This window comes from Ambystoma mexicanum, chromosome 7p, assembly GCF_040938575.1.
Source record: "Ambystoma mexicanum isolate Mex_15411 chromosome 7p, UKY_AmexF1_1, whole genome shotgun sequence".
NCBI lineage: Eukaryota > Metazoa > Chordata > Amphibia > Caudata > Ambystomatidae > Ambystoma > Ambystoma mexicanum.
The window spans coordinates 155,025,349-155,038,862 of record NC_090939.1 but is presented as its reverse complement, the minus strand read 5'-3'; the positions used below and the strand labels follow the sequence as shown (position 1 = coordinate 155,038,862).

Sequence of the window (13,514 nt, the reverse complement as noted above, 5' to 3'; positions counted from 1 at the left end):
ATTAGGGCTGAGAGGCTACAGAAACAGTACTTGATTGACACATGTCACACATGACTAAAACACTCCCATGCATGCACCGTCACTGCGTGTGATGGGGAGGCAGATGGCACACATTGATGACGCCAAGATGGAAGATGAACACATTTGCTGCATGCTGCCTAGCAGTGGCATCACACATTGGCCAGTGATTGGCAGGTGAAATACACATGCCATCACACAGATGGCATGTACCCTAGCCATGAAGTGAAGAGGGAGAGGAGGTCACCAATTGTTCATTCAGTCCAGTTTGTTCATATAATTGATTATTTTCATTGTAATGGTCCAAATGTTTAACCTACAGCTGCCAGTCAAAAATGGTCCTATAGCACAGGGACATGTCCAAACTAATCATGTCCACGAAACTGAGCCAGTCCACTGTACTATAGCCATGTCAAACATGTGACAATAGGACTGAGAAATCCCGAGTAAAAGTGGTGGTATGCAAACAATCTGCCTGAATAAACAGAGGCAAATAAGCAACAGTGTTGTGGCAAGATGACACTCCAAGGGCAACTGGCGTGGTGTTGGGCTGGATGTCTAATGTTGGCCGAAGGGATGCTGCTATACCCAAATGCTGTTGCCAAGAATGTATAGGAAGAGGCACATGGGTGAGCCGAACCACTCAGGCACACACACCCTCCCCTGGCACCCGAACAGAAGCCCTCCCACACACACCATGCACATGGATGACACACACATGCATGTGCACTCACCGGACAATGCCTCGTAATCTGCCACTTCTCCCACGCCTTGGATCTGTCCCTCCGTGACATAGGTCCCAGCAACCTGCTCATGTGGAGTGAGTTCTATGTCGTCTGCTGGAGACCCACCTCCAGTCACTAGAGTTGCGGCATGACTTGAGGCCAGCTTATTCTTTGCCCTGCGCTTCAGGTCATTCCAGCGCTTGTAGAATTCATTAGCTGTGCGCCTCACGATTCCAAGGGCACTTATGATGTCCGCAATGGTCTGCCAGTGTGCCTGACGTTGTGCAGGTGTGGTCTTGGATCCTGCAACAATCACCATTTTGCGGTCATGTGCGGACACATACTCTACAAGTGCATTCAGTTCGGCCTCATTGAAGCTGGGCTTCCTTGACGGGCCGGACTGTGTAGCCGTGTCTGGGGCATCAGTCTCTACTGGACGAGCACTCTTCCTCTTCCGCGTGGAAGGTGGTGGGGATCCAGAGTGTCCTGCGCCGCTCTGGACACTAGGGGCAGGAGCGTGGGATTGCACACTCAGCATGGGAGTTGGTGCAGGCATTATCTCAAGTGTGATGGTGTCAGGGGGAATGTCAGCATGATGGACTTGGACCGACACTGTCCTGGATGGGTGTGTGAGAGGTGGGGTGGATGGAGCCACATCTGCCCCTGCAGCCTCCCCAGCCTGCCTACGCGGGGCAGCAGATGACCTAGCTACCCCTGATCCACGTGGCCTGATGACACCAACGTTCACCGGCGCACGTGGCCTAGACCTGCTGACCTGGAAGTCAGCCATGGAGTCACCCTGTGCCAGGTCTGGTTCCACAGTGGGCTGGTCCAACAAGGGCTGAGCATGGATGGTGTCAGCCACGGTAACCTCAACCGGGGGGGGCATGGGTGTCCCTGACTGCCCCTCCACACATGGGGGGCTAGGGGCACCCTGCAAGTCACGGCCACGTCCCCTACCGGATCCACCACGGCCACCACTTGGGGCTCGGCCACCTTTGCCACCCTTACGGCTTATTCGCCTCCCAGCCATGGCACTGATGTTATTGTGCGTATGGGAGTCGATGTGAACTATTGTCCTGGGCAATTGGGGGTCATAGGGGTTGGGTACCAGATGGTAATCGTACCCTAGTGCTCTAGCAAGGCTGTATGTCACCCCTGGGGAAAGATGACGGGTCACGCAACGCACAGGCACCCCAAAAAAGCGAAGTAAGGTGCACGCAACCCCTCCTAGGCCACGTGCGTGGAAAAATAAACCTGCACTACGCTGTGGCACCCAGGAACACAAGAATGAACGTATACGTGTCACACGCAGTCTAGAATGACCTCTGAAGGGGTACGCGACACACGGGGCAAGCACAGATGTTAAATACGTGCGCGACTCACCGTCCGCCAGGAACAAAAGCGTGAAAAATATGCACGTGTGTGCGTTGGCAACACCCCCGCCAAAAGAAGAATTGTACGTTGTCAGAGGAGACAGGACAACAGTAGTAGGGAACGCTGTTTGAGGAAACAGGCCCAGGAAAAAGAGGAAAAGAGAGAAAGCTGTCAGAGGTAACAGGGAGTACGAACTGGAAACGCCGTGAAGTAAATCGCGTGTGAACCGACAAGAAGTACAGATTTCACCCACTCGCTCTCCACGAAAAACACGTACAAGGAAATGGCGTTCTACACGTACCTTTTATACACACGTCACAGACGCGCATACGCAATGAGGCCATTTCCACCAATTACGCGCTTTGACACTTGGACGTGTATCTCTTCATTTTTACACGCGCCATTCTCTACGGCCATGCGCGTGACGTCACAGCTGCGCATGGTGGCCCTCGGGCCAATGAAATCGCTTATGCGAGCACACGAGGTAAAACTGCACGTCCGAGTGTCATCGCGTGTAATCGGAGGGAAGTGAGCGTACACGCGATTGGCCTGGGTACGTGTATTTCTGGGGTGCGCAGGAAGTTCCACACGCGATTGGTGGAAATCCACGTGTGCTCTGTCATCACGTGTAATGAGGGAAACACCTGCGCGCCTCATGTCACAGACGCGCTCACGCGCTAACGGTCCAATGAAATCGAATATGCGTGCTGACGTGCATATGCGCTAAGGGCCTTTCCTCGATTTACACGCAGACGTGCAGGATTTTCACGTGCCAAATCACTCCGTATCAAGCTGGCCACGCGTAAGCACACGGAAGACCACGCTCCTGCCCAAAAGGCCGAATTACTGCCCCCCAGGGCCCCGAGCAGCCTCCCACGAGCCATCTGCTGCTGCCTGCCTGCCTGCCTGTCTGCTGCCACCGTGCCCTGTCATTTGGTGCCTGCACATCAGCCATCTGCAGGGGTCCATTTGCTGTGTCCACCCCTGCTGGAACAGAAGACTCCCGACTGGGATACCATCGCTCCACAGCCCAGCCCCAGGACCCAGTTGCCCACCCACTCCTGCCTCTGGGGTTGCCATGTCGGGCACTGCAACATCTGGCACCACTGGCAACCCCCGGCCAGAGAGGCAGAGGGGCACCAGCTTCACTGCCACCGAAGTTGGTGTCCTGGTGGAGCAAGTCCTGGGGCAGTATGATGCCCTCTTCGGAAGTAAGCGCGCCAACAAGGAAGGACTAACTCGGATCTGGACGGACATCGTGACTGCCATCAACGCGGACGGGGTGGCAGTCCGCCACTACCAACATGTCAAGAAGCGCTGGGATGACTGCAGGTCCAGGACCCTCTTGAAGGCCCGGCGCCTCATGGAGGGGGGCCGGGGCCGCATGAGTACCATCCAGATGAGGGTCCTGGAACGCGTAGGCCCAGCGCTCCACGCCCAGATCCTTGAGAGGCAGAACCGTCTGGAGTTGAGCGGTAAGTGGCAAAGCATTGCTGTGTGAGACAGTGCATGTCGCAGTGTGCTGGTTGTCTGATACTTGCCTGTATGTGTGACATAGGCCATGTATGCATGTGTGTGTGCAGGAACGTCATGCATGTGAGACCAGTAATGTGTGAACCACACGGTTGGTGCATGTGTTCAAATGCAACATGGGTTGCCCTATGCGGAATGGCCACATGAAAGCATGCCAGTCTCTGTTCCTGGACATGGGTGAGGGATGGGTGCTGATGCCATGTACATGTATGCTGTCCATGTCTGTGTGTCTGACCTGCGTGTCTGTGACTTGTGAATGCCAGGGATGCATGACACATGTCTGTCGCAATGTTCAGGTTCACTGATGCAGCCTAGTCATCCTTGTATCCACTGTGTCTGTGGTGTACGAGGCCAGATGGATGAAACTAGGGTGAAGTGTGTGCATGTGATAGGCATGGCACATGATGCATGTGAGTTCCAAAACAACAGTGTATGTTTCAAGAATCACTTGGACATGTATGCTAATGTCCATAGCATGCGCCATGCCTGTTACCGCATGTGTTTTACCTGCACTGAGCCATGTGTTGTGGAGGGACATGATGGAAGTGATCTTTGACAGTGCCACTCATCTGCTATTGCTTCCTGTCTAGGGGACCATTGTACAGTACCCTGATGCTTGTGTTCTATGTCTCCCTCTACACAACGCCACGTGAAGAAGAGGGCGGAGACGGCTCTGTGGAGCAAAGTGGCGGGGATGCCCCCACGGCTGCAGCGGAAGGGGTGGGTGAGCCCCCACAGGGGCTTGCAACGGCGGTAGACGGGGTGGAGCCATCCAGGTTAGTGGTTTCCACAGAGGAGGAGGAGGCTGCTACTGAGGCGCACATGGGGCCTGGTGGGGGCATCCCTGCTGGTGCAAATGTTGCAGTCCAGGGGCAGGGGCAGGAGGCAGGACAGGTCGCTGTGGAGGGGCCTGTGCATGTCACTGTCCCTGACACTGTGACTGCACCACCATGCACCAGCAGGGATGCCCCATCCCAGGCCCGTCCGCAGGTAGGGGGGATGTCCATGTCATCTGACTCCCCTCCACCTGCGTACGAGGGGACCCCTGGCCGTATGGAGAAGGTCCTGATTGGCGTTGCGTTGCGCACAGGTGCAATTCGTGATGAGTTGCGTGCTTCCCGGGAGGAGCATGCACGTCATCACGGAGAGCACCGTGCCGACGTGCCCCAGTTGGGAACGGCCATGGTCGGGGGTTTCCTACATGTGTTGGCCAATCTGGCGACCCTCTCCTCCTCTGTGGAGACTATGCACCAGTCGTTCTCCATGCCGTCTTCCGGCCCAGAGGCAACCAGGGCCCCCTGTGGACCTGCGCCGACCAATGCAGCCAGCTCAGTGGGGATCCCATCCCTGCCACAGTCGGGAGTCGGAGGTCCAGCAGGGGTGGACACACCAGCAACTGGACCCCAGCAGATGAAGGATGCGACGGCATCATCGGGCAGGGCATGTGCACGACGGCGTCGGTGGATACCAATAGCCTGGATGTCGTCGTGCTGGCACAGGCAGTTGCGTCAGAGGCAGCGGCAGGCTCGACGTGGGAGGCATCATGGCTCAGGGCCATCAACATCAGGGGTGCAGGCATCGGCCAGAGGGCAGGAGAACCCTGGAATGGGAGTGGCTTCCGTGTGGGAGCGGTTGGGCCAGCAGATAGGTGCAGAGCGGCAGCGGGCAGAGGAGGAACAGCTCACAATGGTCAGGGCGGAGAGCTCCATGCGGAGGGCACTGGGCGGGCTGAGTGCCTCGAGGGTCTTCGCAGGGAGTTGGAGCTGGACACTGCTTTATCCCTGCGAGACCTCGGGGCCAGGGAACATGCCCGCCTCCAAGCCATTGAACAGGAATTTGATGATGTCCTGGCCCATGACAACATCCAGTGAGCCGTTGGACTAGCCCGCTGCCCATGTAAATAGTTATGTAGTTAGTGTTAGGTTTCCATTGTTTTTGCATTTTCTTTGGACCTTTTGGACAATGGGCCACATTTTTGTATATAGTTATTTTCTATTAGTTAGTGTTGTTAAATATGTTTCATTTCTTTTGTTGGGATCATGGACCCTGGCTTGTTCACCTGTACATAGTTCACTGTTGGATTTTATTTTCTTTTTACAATTTACCCATGGAGCAATGGCTTTCAATTATAATTTCCCATTGGATTTTCTTTTCTGGACTGTGACTTTGGACACCATTCCATTGGATTCTGATTTTTGGTTTTGCATTTTTTCATGGACGTGCTTCTTTTTACTTTTTTTACATTAACATTTCTGTTAGTTTATTTTTGATTCAATTCATGTTTTCTTTAATACATATTTTTTGATCAAACTTCAATGTGTAGTATCATCTCATTGGTTTCATGCATATCATGATATGGGTTTTGAGATTCACTGACACCCATTGGGTGTATGTGAGGGACATGTGTTCGTTTCCAAACTTGCAATTGCAGTTCTATCATGTTATTGCCATTTCTGAGTGGGTGGATGCAATACTCGGGTGGGTGTTTTGCATTTGGAGGCTGACCATAGGGACCGGGGATCTACATTGTGATGACATGTTGGCTGGGGAACATGAGTTGGACATGAGTGGGGGCCTGCTGGCAGGTGCCCCACAGTGCTGGGGGGTGGGGGTGCAGGAGAACATGAGTTGGACATGAGTGGGGGCCTGCTGGCAAGTGCCCCACAGTGCTGGGGGTGGGGGTGCAGGGGAACATGAGTTGGACATGAGTGGGGGCCTGCTGGCAGGTGCCCCACAGTGCTGGAGGTGGGGGTGCAGGGGAACATGAGTTGTACATGAGTGGGGGCCTGCTGGCAGGTGCCCCACAGTGCTGGGGGTGGGGGTGCAGGGTAACATGAGTTGGACATGAGTGGGGGCCTGCTGGCAGGTGCCCCACAGTGGTGGGGAGTGGGGGTGCAGGGGAACATGAGTGGGGGCCTGGTGGAGTCTGCCCCTGGTGGCTGGGGGGTGGGGGTGGTGGTAGACGTGAGTGGGGGCCTGGTGGAGGCTGCCCCTGGTGGCTGGGGGGTGAGGGTGGTGGGAGACATGAGTTGGAAATGAGTGTGGGCCTGGTGGAGGGTGCCCCTGACTGCTGGGGGTAGGGGGTGGTGGGAGACATGAGTGAGGGCCTGGTGGAGGCTGCCCCTGGTGGCTGGGGGGTGGTGGGAGACATGAGTTGGACATGAGTGGGGGCCTGGTGGAGGGTGCCCCTGACTGCTGGGGGGTAGGGGGTGGTGGGAGACATGAGTGGGGGCCTGGTGGAGGCTTCCCCTGCACTGCTGGGGGGTGGGGGTGCAGGGGGACATGAGTGGGGGCCTGGGGAGGCTACCCCTGGTGGCTGGGGGGTGAGGGTGGTGGGAGACATGAGTGGGGGCCTGGTGGAGGCTGCCCCTGCACTGCTGGGGGTGGGGGTGGTGGTAGACATGAGTGGGGGCCTGGTTGAGGCTGCCCCTGCACTGCTGGGCAGTGGGGGTGGTGGGAGACATGATTGGGAGCCTGGTGGAGGCTGCCCCTGGTGGCTGGGGGGTGGGGGTGGTGGTAGACATGGGTGGGGGCCTGGTGGAGGCTGCCCCTGCACTGCTGGGGGGTGGGGGTGCAGGGGGACATGAGTGGGGACCTGGTGGGGGCTGCCCCTGACTGCCGGGGGGTGGGGGTGGTGGTAGACATGAGTGGGGGCCTAGTGGAGGCTGCCCTGCAGTGCTGGGGGGTGGGGGTGGTGGGAGACATGAGTGGGGGCCTGGTGGAGGCTGCCCCTGGTGGCTGGGGGGTGGGGGTGGTGGTAGACATGGGTGGGGGCCTGGTGGAGGCTGCTCCTGCACTGCTGGGGGGTGGGGGTGCAGGGGGACATGAGTGGGGGCCTGGTGGAGGCTGCCCCTGACTGCTGGGGGGTAGGGGTGGTGGGAGACATGAGTGGGGGCCTGGTGGAGGATGCCCCTGCACTGCTGGGGGGTGGGGGTGCAGGGGGACATGAGTGGGGGCCTGGTGGAGGCTGCCCCTACACTGCTGGGGGGTGGGGGTGGTGGTAGACATGAGTGGGGGCCTGGTGGAGGCTGCCCCTGCACTGCTGGGGGGTGGGGGTGGTGGGAGATATGAGTGGGGGCCTGGCAGAGGCTGCCCCTGGTGGCTGGGGGGTGGGGGTGGTGGTAGACATGGGTGGGGGCCTGGTGGAGGCTGCCCCTGCACGGCTGGGGGGTGGGGGTGCAGAGGGACATGAGTGGGGGCCTGGTGGAGGCTGCCCCTGACTGCTGGGGGGTAGGGGGTGGTGGGAGACATGAGTGGGGGCCTGGTGGAGGCTGCCCCTGCACTGCTGGGGGGTGGGGGTGCAGGGGGACATGAGTGGGGGCCTGGTGGAGGGAGCCCCTGACTGCTGGGGGGTCGGGGGTGCTGGGAGACATGCATTGTTGATCAGTAGTGCAAGGTGACATGTGGGTTGGCTGGGGGGCATGCCCATGGTGGATGGGCTGCCTGCGGGACATGAGCAGGGGTGCAGGGTAGTCCCCCGTGGTGTGGGCTGCCTGCAGGGGCCGTGAAGGTTGTAGAGCGAACACCTGGGAGGACCCACATGGCCAATTCACGTGTAGTACTCCCCAGAACCCCTGAAATACACGTACCCTGCTGAAATCGCATGTGGAACTTCCCGCGCACCCCTGAAATACACGTACCCTGCTGAAATCTCGTGTGGAACTTCCCGCGCACCCCTGGAATACACGTACCCTGCTTGCACGGGGCAATTGCGTGTGGAACTTCCTGCGCACCCCTGAAATACACGTACCCTGCTGAAATCGCGTGTGGAACTTCCCGCGAACCCCTGAAATACACGTACCCTGCTCGCACGGGGCCAATCGCGTGTGGAACTTCCCGCGCACCCCTGGAATACACGAACCCTGCTCGCACGGGGCCAATCGCGTGTGGAACTTCCCGCGCACCCCTGAAATACACGTACCCTGCTTGCACGGGGCCAATCGCGTGTGGAACTTCCCGTGCACCCCTGGAATACACGTACCCTGCTCGCACGGGGCCAATCGCGTGTGGAACTTCCCGCGCACCCCTGAAATACACGTACCCTGATGGAATCGCGTGTGAAACTTCCCGCGCACCCCTGAAATACACGTACCCTGCTCGCACGGGGCCAATCGCGTGTGGAACTTCCTGCGCACCCCTGAAATACACGTACCCTGCTGAAATCGCGTGTGGAACTTCCCGCGCACCCCTGAAATACACGTACCCTGCTCGCAAGGGGGAAATCGTGTGTGGAACTTCCCGCGCACCCCTGAAATACACGTACCCTGCTCGCAAAGGGCCAATCGCGTGGGGAACTTCCTGCGCACCCCTGAAATGCACGTACCCTGCTGAAATCGCATGTGGAACTTCCCGTGCACCCCTGAAATACACGTACCCTGCTCGCACGGGGCCAATCGCGTGTGGAACTTCCTGCGCACCCCTGGAATACGCGTACCCTGCTCGCACGGGGCCAATGACGTGTGGAACTTCCCGCGCACCCCTGCAATACACGTACCCTGCTGAAATCGCGTGTGGAACTTCCTGCGCACCCCTGGTATACGCGTACCCTGCTCGCACGGGGCCAATCACGTGTGGAACTTCCCGCGCACCCCTGAAATACACGTACCCTGCTCGCACGGGGCCAATCGCGTGTGGAAATTCCCGCGCACCCCTGAAATACACGTACCCTGCTGAAATCATGTGTGGAACTTCACGCGCACCCCTGTAATACACGTTCCCTGCTGGAATCGCGTGTGATACTTCCCGCGCACCCCGGAAATACACGTACCCTGCTGGAATTGCGTGTGATACTTCCCGCGCACCCCTGAAATACACATACCCTGCTGATTTTGCGTGTGATACTTCCCACGCACCCCTGATGCACACGTACACAGGACAATCACGTGTGGAACTTCCCGCGAACCACTGAAATACACGTTCCCCGCTTGGCGTTTGCTGTTTGCCAGCCCTGTGAACTGGTCCAGGGTTAGCGCAGCCCTTTGCGATTATTTGTGGATTTTGAAGGCTTTTCCTTGCGCGAGGGCATTCTTGGGGGCGTAACTGGCGCTGCTGCAGGGTCGCTGCGCCACGCTGCGCCACGGCTGGTTTTGGATGCGAAAATCCATGAATACGCTGTGCGCGGAAATCAATTTTAGCGCACGCAGCTGGCGCAGACGTTCGCACGGGCACGCTGTGCGCCAGTCGCGTGCACCACTTTTGTGCAAATTTCTATGAATTACCCTGTTAATCACTACAGGGAATAGCCAATGTCATTTGCCAAATCCAAAGATAACAGAGCAAGTTTAAATTCCACCTCAAAGGTTATCAAATGTTTTCGATTGCATCCAATAGCTGCACATGGGTTTCTGGACTGCAGACTACATGGGCAAAGCCGGGGAACACTTTGCTGACGGCGCAGTGCATGAATGGCTGCAAAAGTGTCTTGGGATAAGCATGCATTAAGGAATGAGTAGTGCACCCATGGTTGGACAGGCCTATGATATGATAGGTTATTTATAACGTGCTTAACAACCTGAGGTTTCGAACCTGTGGTGCTCTGTGTCGTCTTGCTTCCAAGGTGAGCACATTGCCCCTGAGCCATCCTCCCTAGACAATATATGGAACTCTGGAGAATTCCTGGCGGGCCTCTGCACCCTAGTCTCTTTTGTGTGGTAACCTATTTTATTTACACATTTTCTCATAGGAAAAGGATTGGGCTTGCTGAAAATGTGTCATATGGGGCCACTTTGAACATTATTTCCAGGGCTTCTTTTGGTTCCCAGTCCACCCCTGAGTGCACCGCTGCTGCAACATGATGAATGTGCTGACGCCTGTGCACATTGCACATTTTGGTGCAAAAGGAAATGCATGGAAATAAGCAATGTGTATGCACCTGTGCACCGATGCATTAATGTTGAAGAGCTTGTCCACTAAATCTTCCTTAGACTTTCTCACGCAAAGGAATTTAATGCGGCTGCCGCAACGCTTGCAACTCTGTTTGCGTTGCGCGTCCTCCGCAATGCATTCCATAGTACCACCCTATATGTTCACTGGAAAAAGCAGGAGAAATTTGATTGGTCAAATAGAAATAGCAAACTGACACCAAGGTACAATAATACATGGCATTAGAATCCAGGTTCCAGAGGCTACCGGAATCATCTGGAAGTTTCTCCAAAGGAGAGAACCCGGATGAGTAGGAACAGGCAGTGAAGAGATGGAAGAAGGACAGAAGACAGACAGGCAATTAGATAAAGCAGCAGGTACCTGGCATAATTTCAACTTCAAAACTGGGCAAAAGATCAGCAAGCACCCCTGTCTTGCCTGAAAGAGAGAGCAGAAAGAGAAAGACACAGAGGTTACTGCTGGATAAATGCCCTCTGAAATCCAGTGCCACCCCCCGCCCCCCAAACTGAGCCAGAGCTTTGGAGGATGAAAACAGACAGGTCAACAAATCATTGGCACACATTGAGTTCTCAGACATCTTTATTTCGATGCCCAGCTAAAGCAACACCTTTTGGCATCTGGGGGGATCCAGCTCTGGAAAACAGAAGGGGGAGATGAGAGAAATAATGAGATAAATAGGCGGGTAAACATGTTTATCCGTCATTAATGTGTCGGTTCTTTGGATACTTATCCGCTAAATATTGTGAAGATATGTCAATCTGATGCTTTCTTACCACTGCACACACTTATTCGAGAGAGCGTATAATCGTCGATAATATGGCTTTCACCCCTGCTGTGCGGGGCGGAGATGGCCTCTAACGGCCAGCCAGGCGAGGGCATTACCAAGGGCTGTGGGCCGTTAGAGGCCATGTCCGGTCCCCACAGCGGGGGTGAAAGCCATACGTACCTCGGGGTTTATCCGGGATGCAAATGTTTTTTTTTCCCTTTGCAAGATTGGTGTCACTTGCACAGCCAATCTCCTGAGGGCGAACAAATGGAAAAAAGATGGCCACCACCATAGAGAAAAGGGACTAAGTCTCTTTTCTATTTCCTTGGTGGCCGGGAGACGGGAGGAACACCAGGACTGGAGCACAAAGCTCTGGTCCAGCAGATAAGTGGGAGGGAGTGGGTGGCTAAGTGGTAAAGATTGGTTAGTGGGAGAGTGGTTGGGAAAGCAACGGGGAGAGGCTCCTTGTATCCTCCCCACAAGAAAAGAAATGGGGGCAGGCCTCGGGTGGCTGGAAGCAGCAGCCAGAGAATGTGTATTCTCGCCCGCTGTTCCAGCCACCTGACTGGCTAAGCACCCTTGCCCGGGTTGCGAATAACCAATTTACCATATGTGGATCTTAATGCTTCAAATATCTCATTGCTGTAAATGCAGCTGCTATGACTACCGTATTTGCAGAAGTTGACGCGCTGCCACCTTTTCCCTTTAAACATGTTAGCAGGCTTGTTATTCCTAGCCAACAAACTTAAAAAATGTTAATTTATAATATGTACAATCTACAAAGATTAGGGCCTCCATTGACAGCATAAAGACTCTCAAGTATAGTGGTTAGCTCCATTCCTTTTCTCGCGGTAATTCCACCAAATAACGAGTGGCGGGGTGGTATGTTAGTCCTCATTTTGTAGTCCTATATTACTCCATCGGGGTTTGGAGTATTTCACACGGGTGTTCATTGATTCTGCTGTAAACTCTCAATTTTTCTGGAGAAAACCTCCACTCAAGTGCTGCCGGTTTTTCCTTCAACCCTGCACCCTCCAACCTCAGTTTATGGTGGTGCGGTAAAAGTGACGGTTAATCCATTACCGCCACTCTTTACCCGCACCACCATGCTTGTCAGAAAAGGCTAAAAGTCTTGTAAATTTATATCAGGTTAAGAGGTCATCAGCAAATCATCCATTGCATTTTAATTGCTGCATTTTTATCACCGTACATTAGTATCACAATAACAGTTCAAAGATGGAGATGCATTCAGCAAGGGCCTCCTCAAGTGATGTCTTGCTGCTCGTCCTGCTGCTCGAACTGCTGCCTAACTTTGGATTGCCTTACCTCCGGAATTATCTACATTTGGCCACACCCCTTCCCAGCATCCTTTAAATCCAGCGGTCATGCACATCTGCGCACACGCGCATTCAGCAAGTTCCTCCTCAAGTGATGTCTTCATGCTCGTCCTGCTGCTCGAATTGCTGCCTAACTTTGGATTGCCTTACCTCCTGGTATGGACCCCCTCTGAAGAGTTATACAAGGACTTTATTCTTTTAAGCACCCTCATACATATCCTTTTATAAGCACAACGAGTAATTATACCCCTTTTTTCATTTTCAGCGTTATCTACATTTGGCCACGCCGCTTTCCCACCATCCTTTAAATCCAGCGGTTGCATGAATTTACGTGCACCCATTCAGCAAGTGCCTTCTCAAGTGCTGTCTTGCTGCTGGAACTGTTGCCTAACTTTGGATTGCCTTACCTCCGGGTATGGACCCACTCTGAAGAGTTATACAAGGACTTTATTCATTTAACCATCCTTATCCTTGTATACACACAACGAGTAATTATACACTTTTTTTTCTCCATTTTCAGTGTTATCTACATTTGGCTACGCCCCCTTCCCAGCATTCTTTAAATCCAGGGGACGCGTGCAAAGCTGGCGAACGGCAAGGCACCAGGGAGCGAGGGAATAATCAACCTGGCAATCAAGAACCTCCCACCAGCATCAATGGAACACCTCCCAGAGATCTTCAATGCATGCATGAGGCTCCAGCACTTCCCGAGTTCCTGGAAAGAAGCAAGGGTCATCATTTTCCCAAAGGCAGGCAAACCACTCAGGGATCCAGCGAAATACCACCCCATAAGCCTGCTTTCTGGATTATCGAAGCTCCTGGAGAAGGTCCTCCTCGCTCAACACAGCGACTTCACCTCCAAAAGAAATCTACTAG

General features: G+C 54.8%; 1 protein-coding gene across 4 annotated transcripts in view; it reads right to left on the bottom strand.

Annotated features, from left to right (window-relative positions):
- The window catches only part of ILDR2 (immunoglobulin like domain containing receptor 2), a 1,152,771-nt gene that overhangs the window by 371,004 nt on the left and 768,253 nt on the right, over positions 1–13,514 (bottom strand). For all 4 annotated transcript variants that reach the window (XR_011283425.1, XM_069635971.1, XM_069635970.1 and 1 more), the window contains exon 4: positions 10,896–10,952. Coding sequence is in view for 3 of the 4 variants with exons in the window: in XM_069635971.1 (XP_069492072.1) it covers positions 10,896–10,952 (57 nt within the window). In the remaining variant the exon portion in view is untranslated. The remainder of the gene's footprint in view (positions 1–10,895; positions 10,953–13,514) is intronic.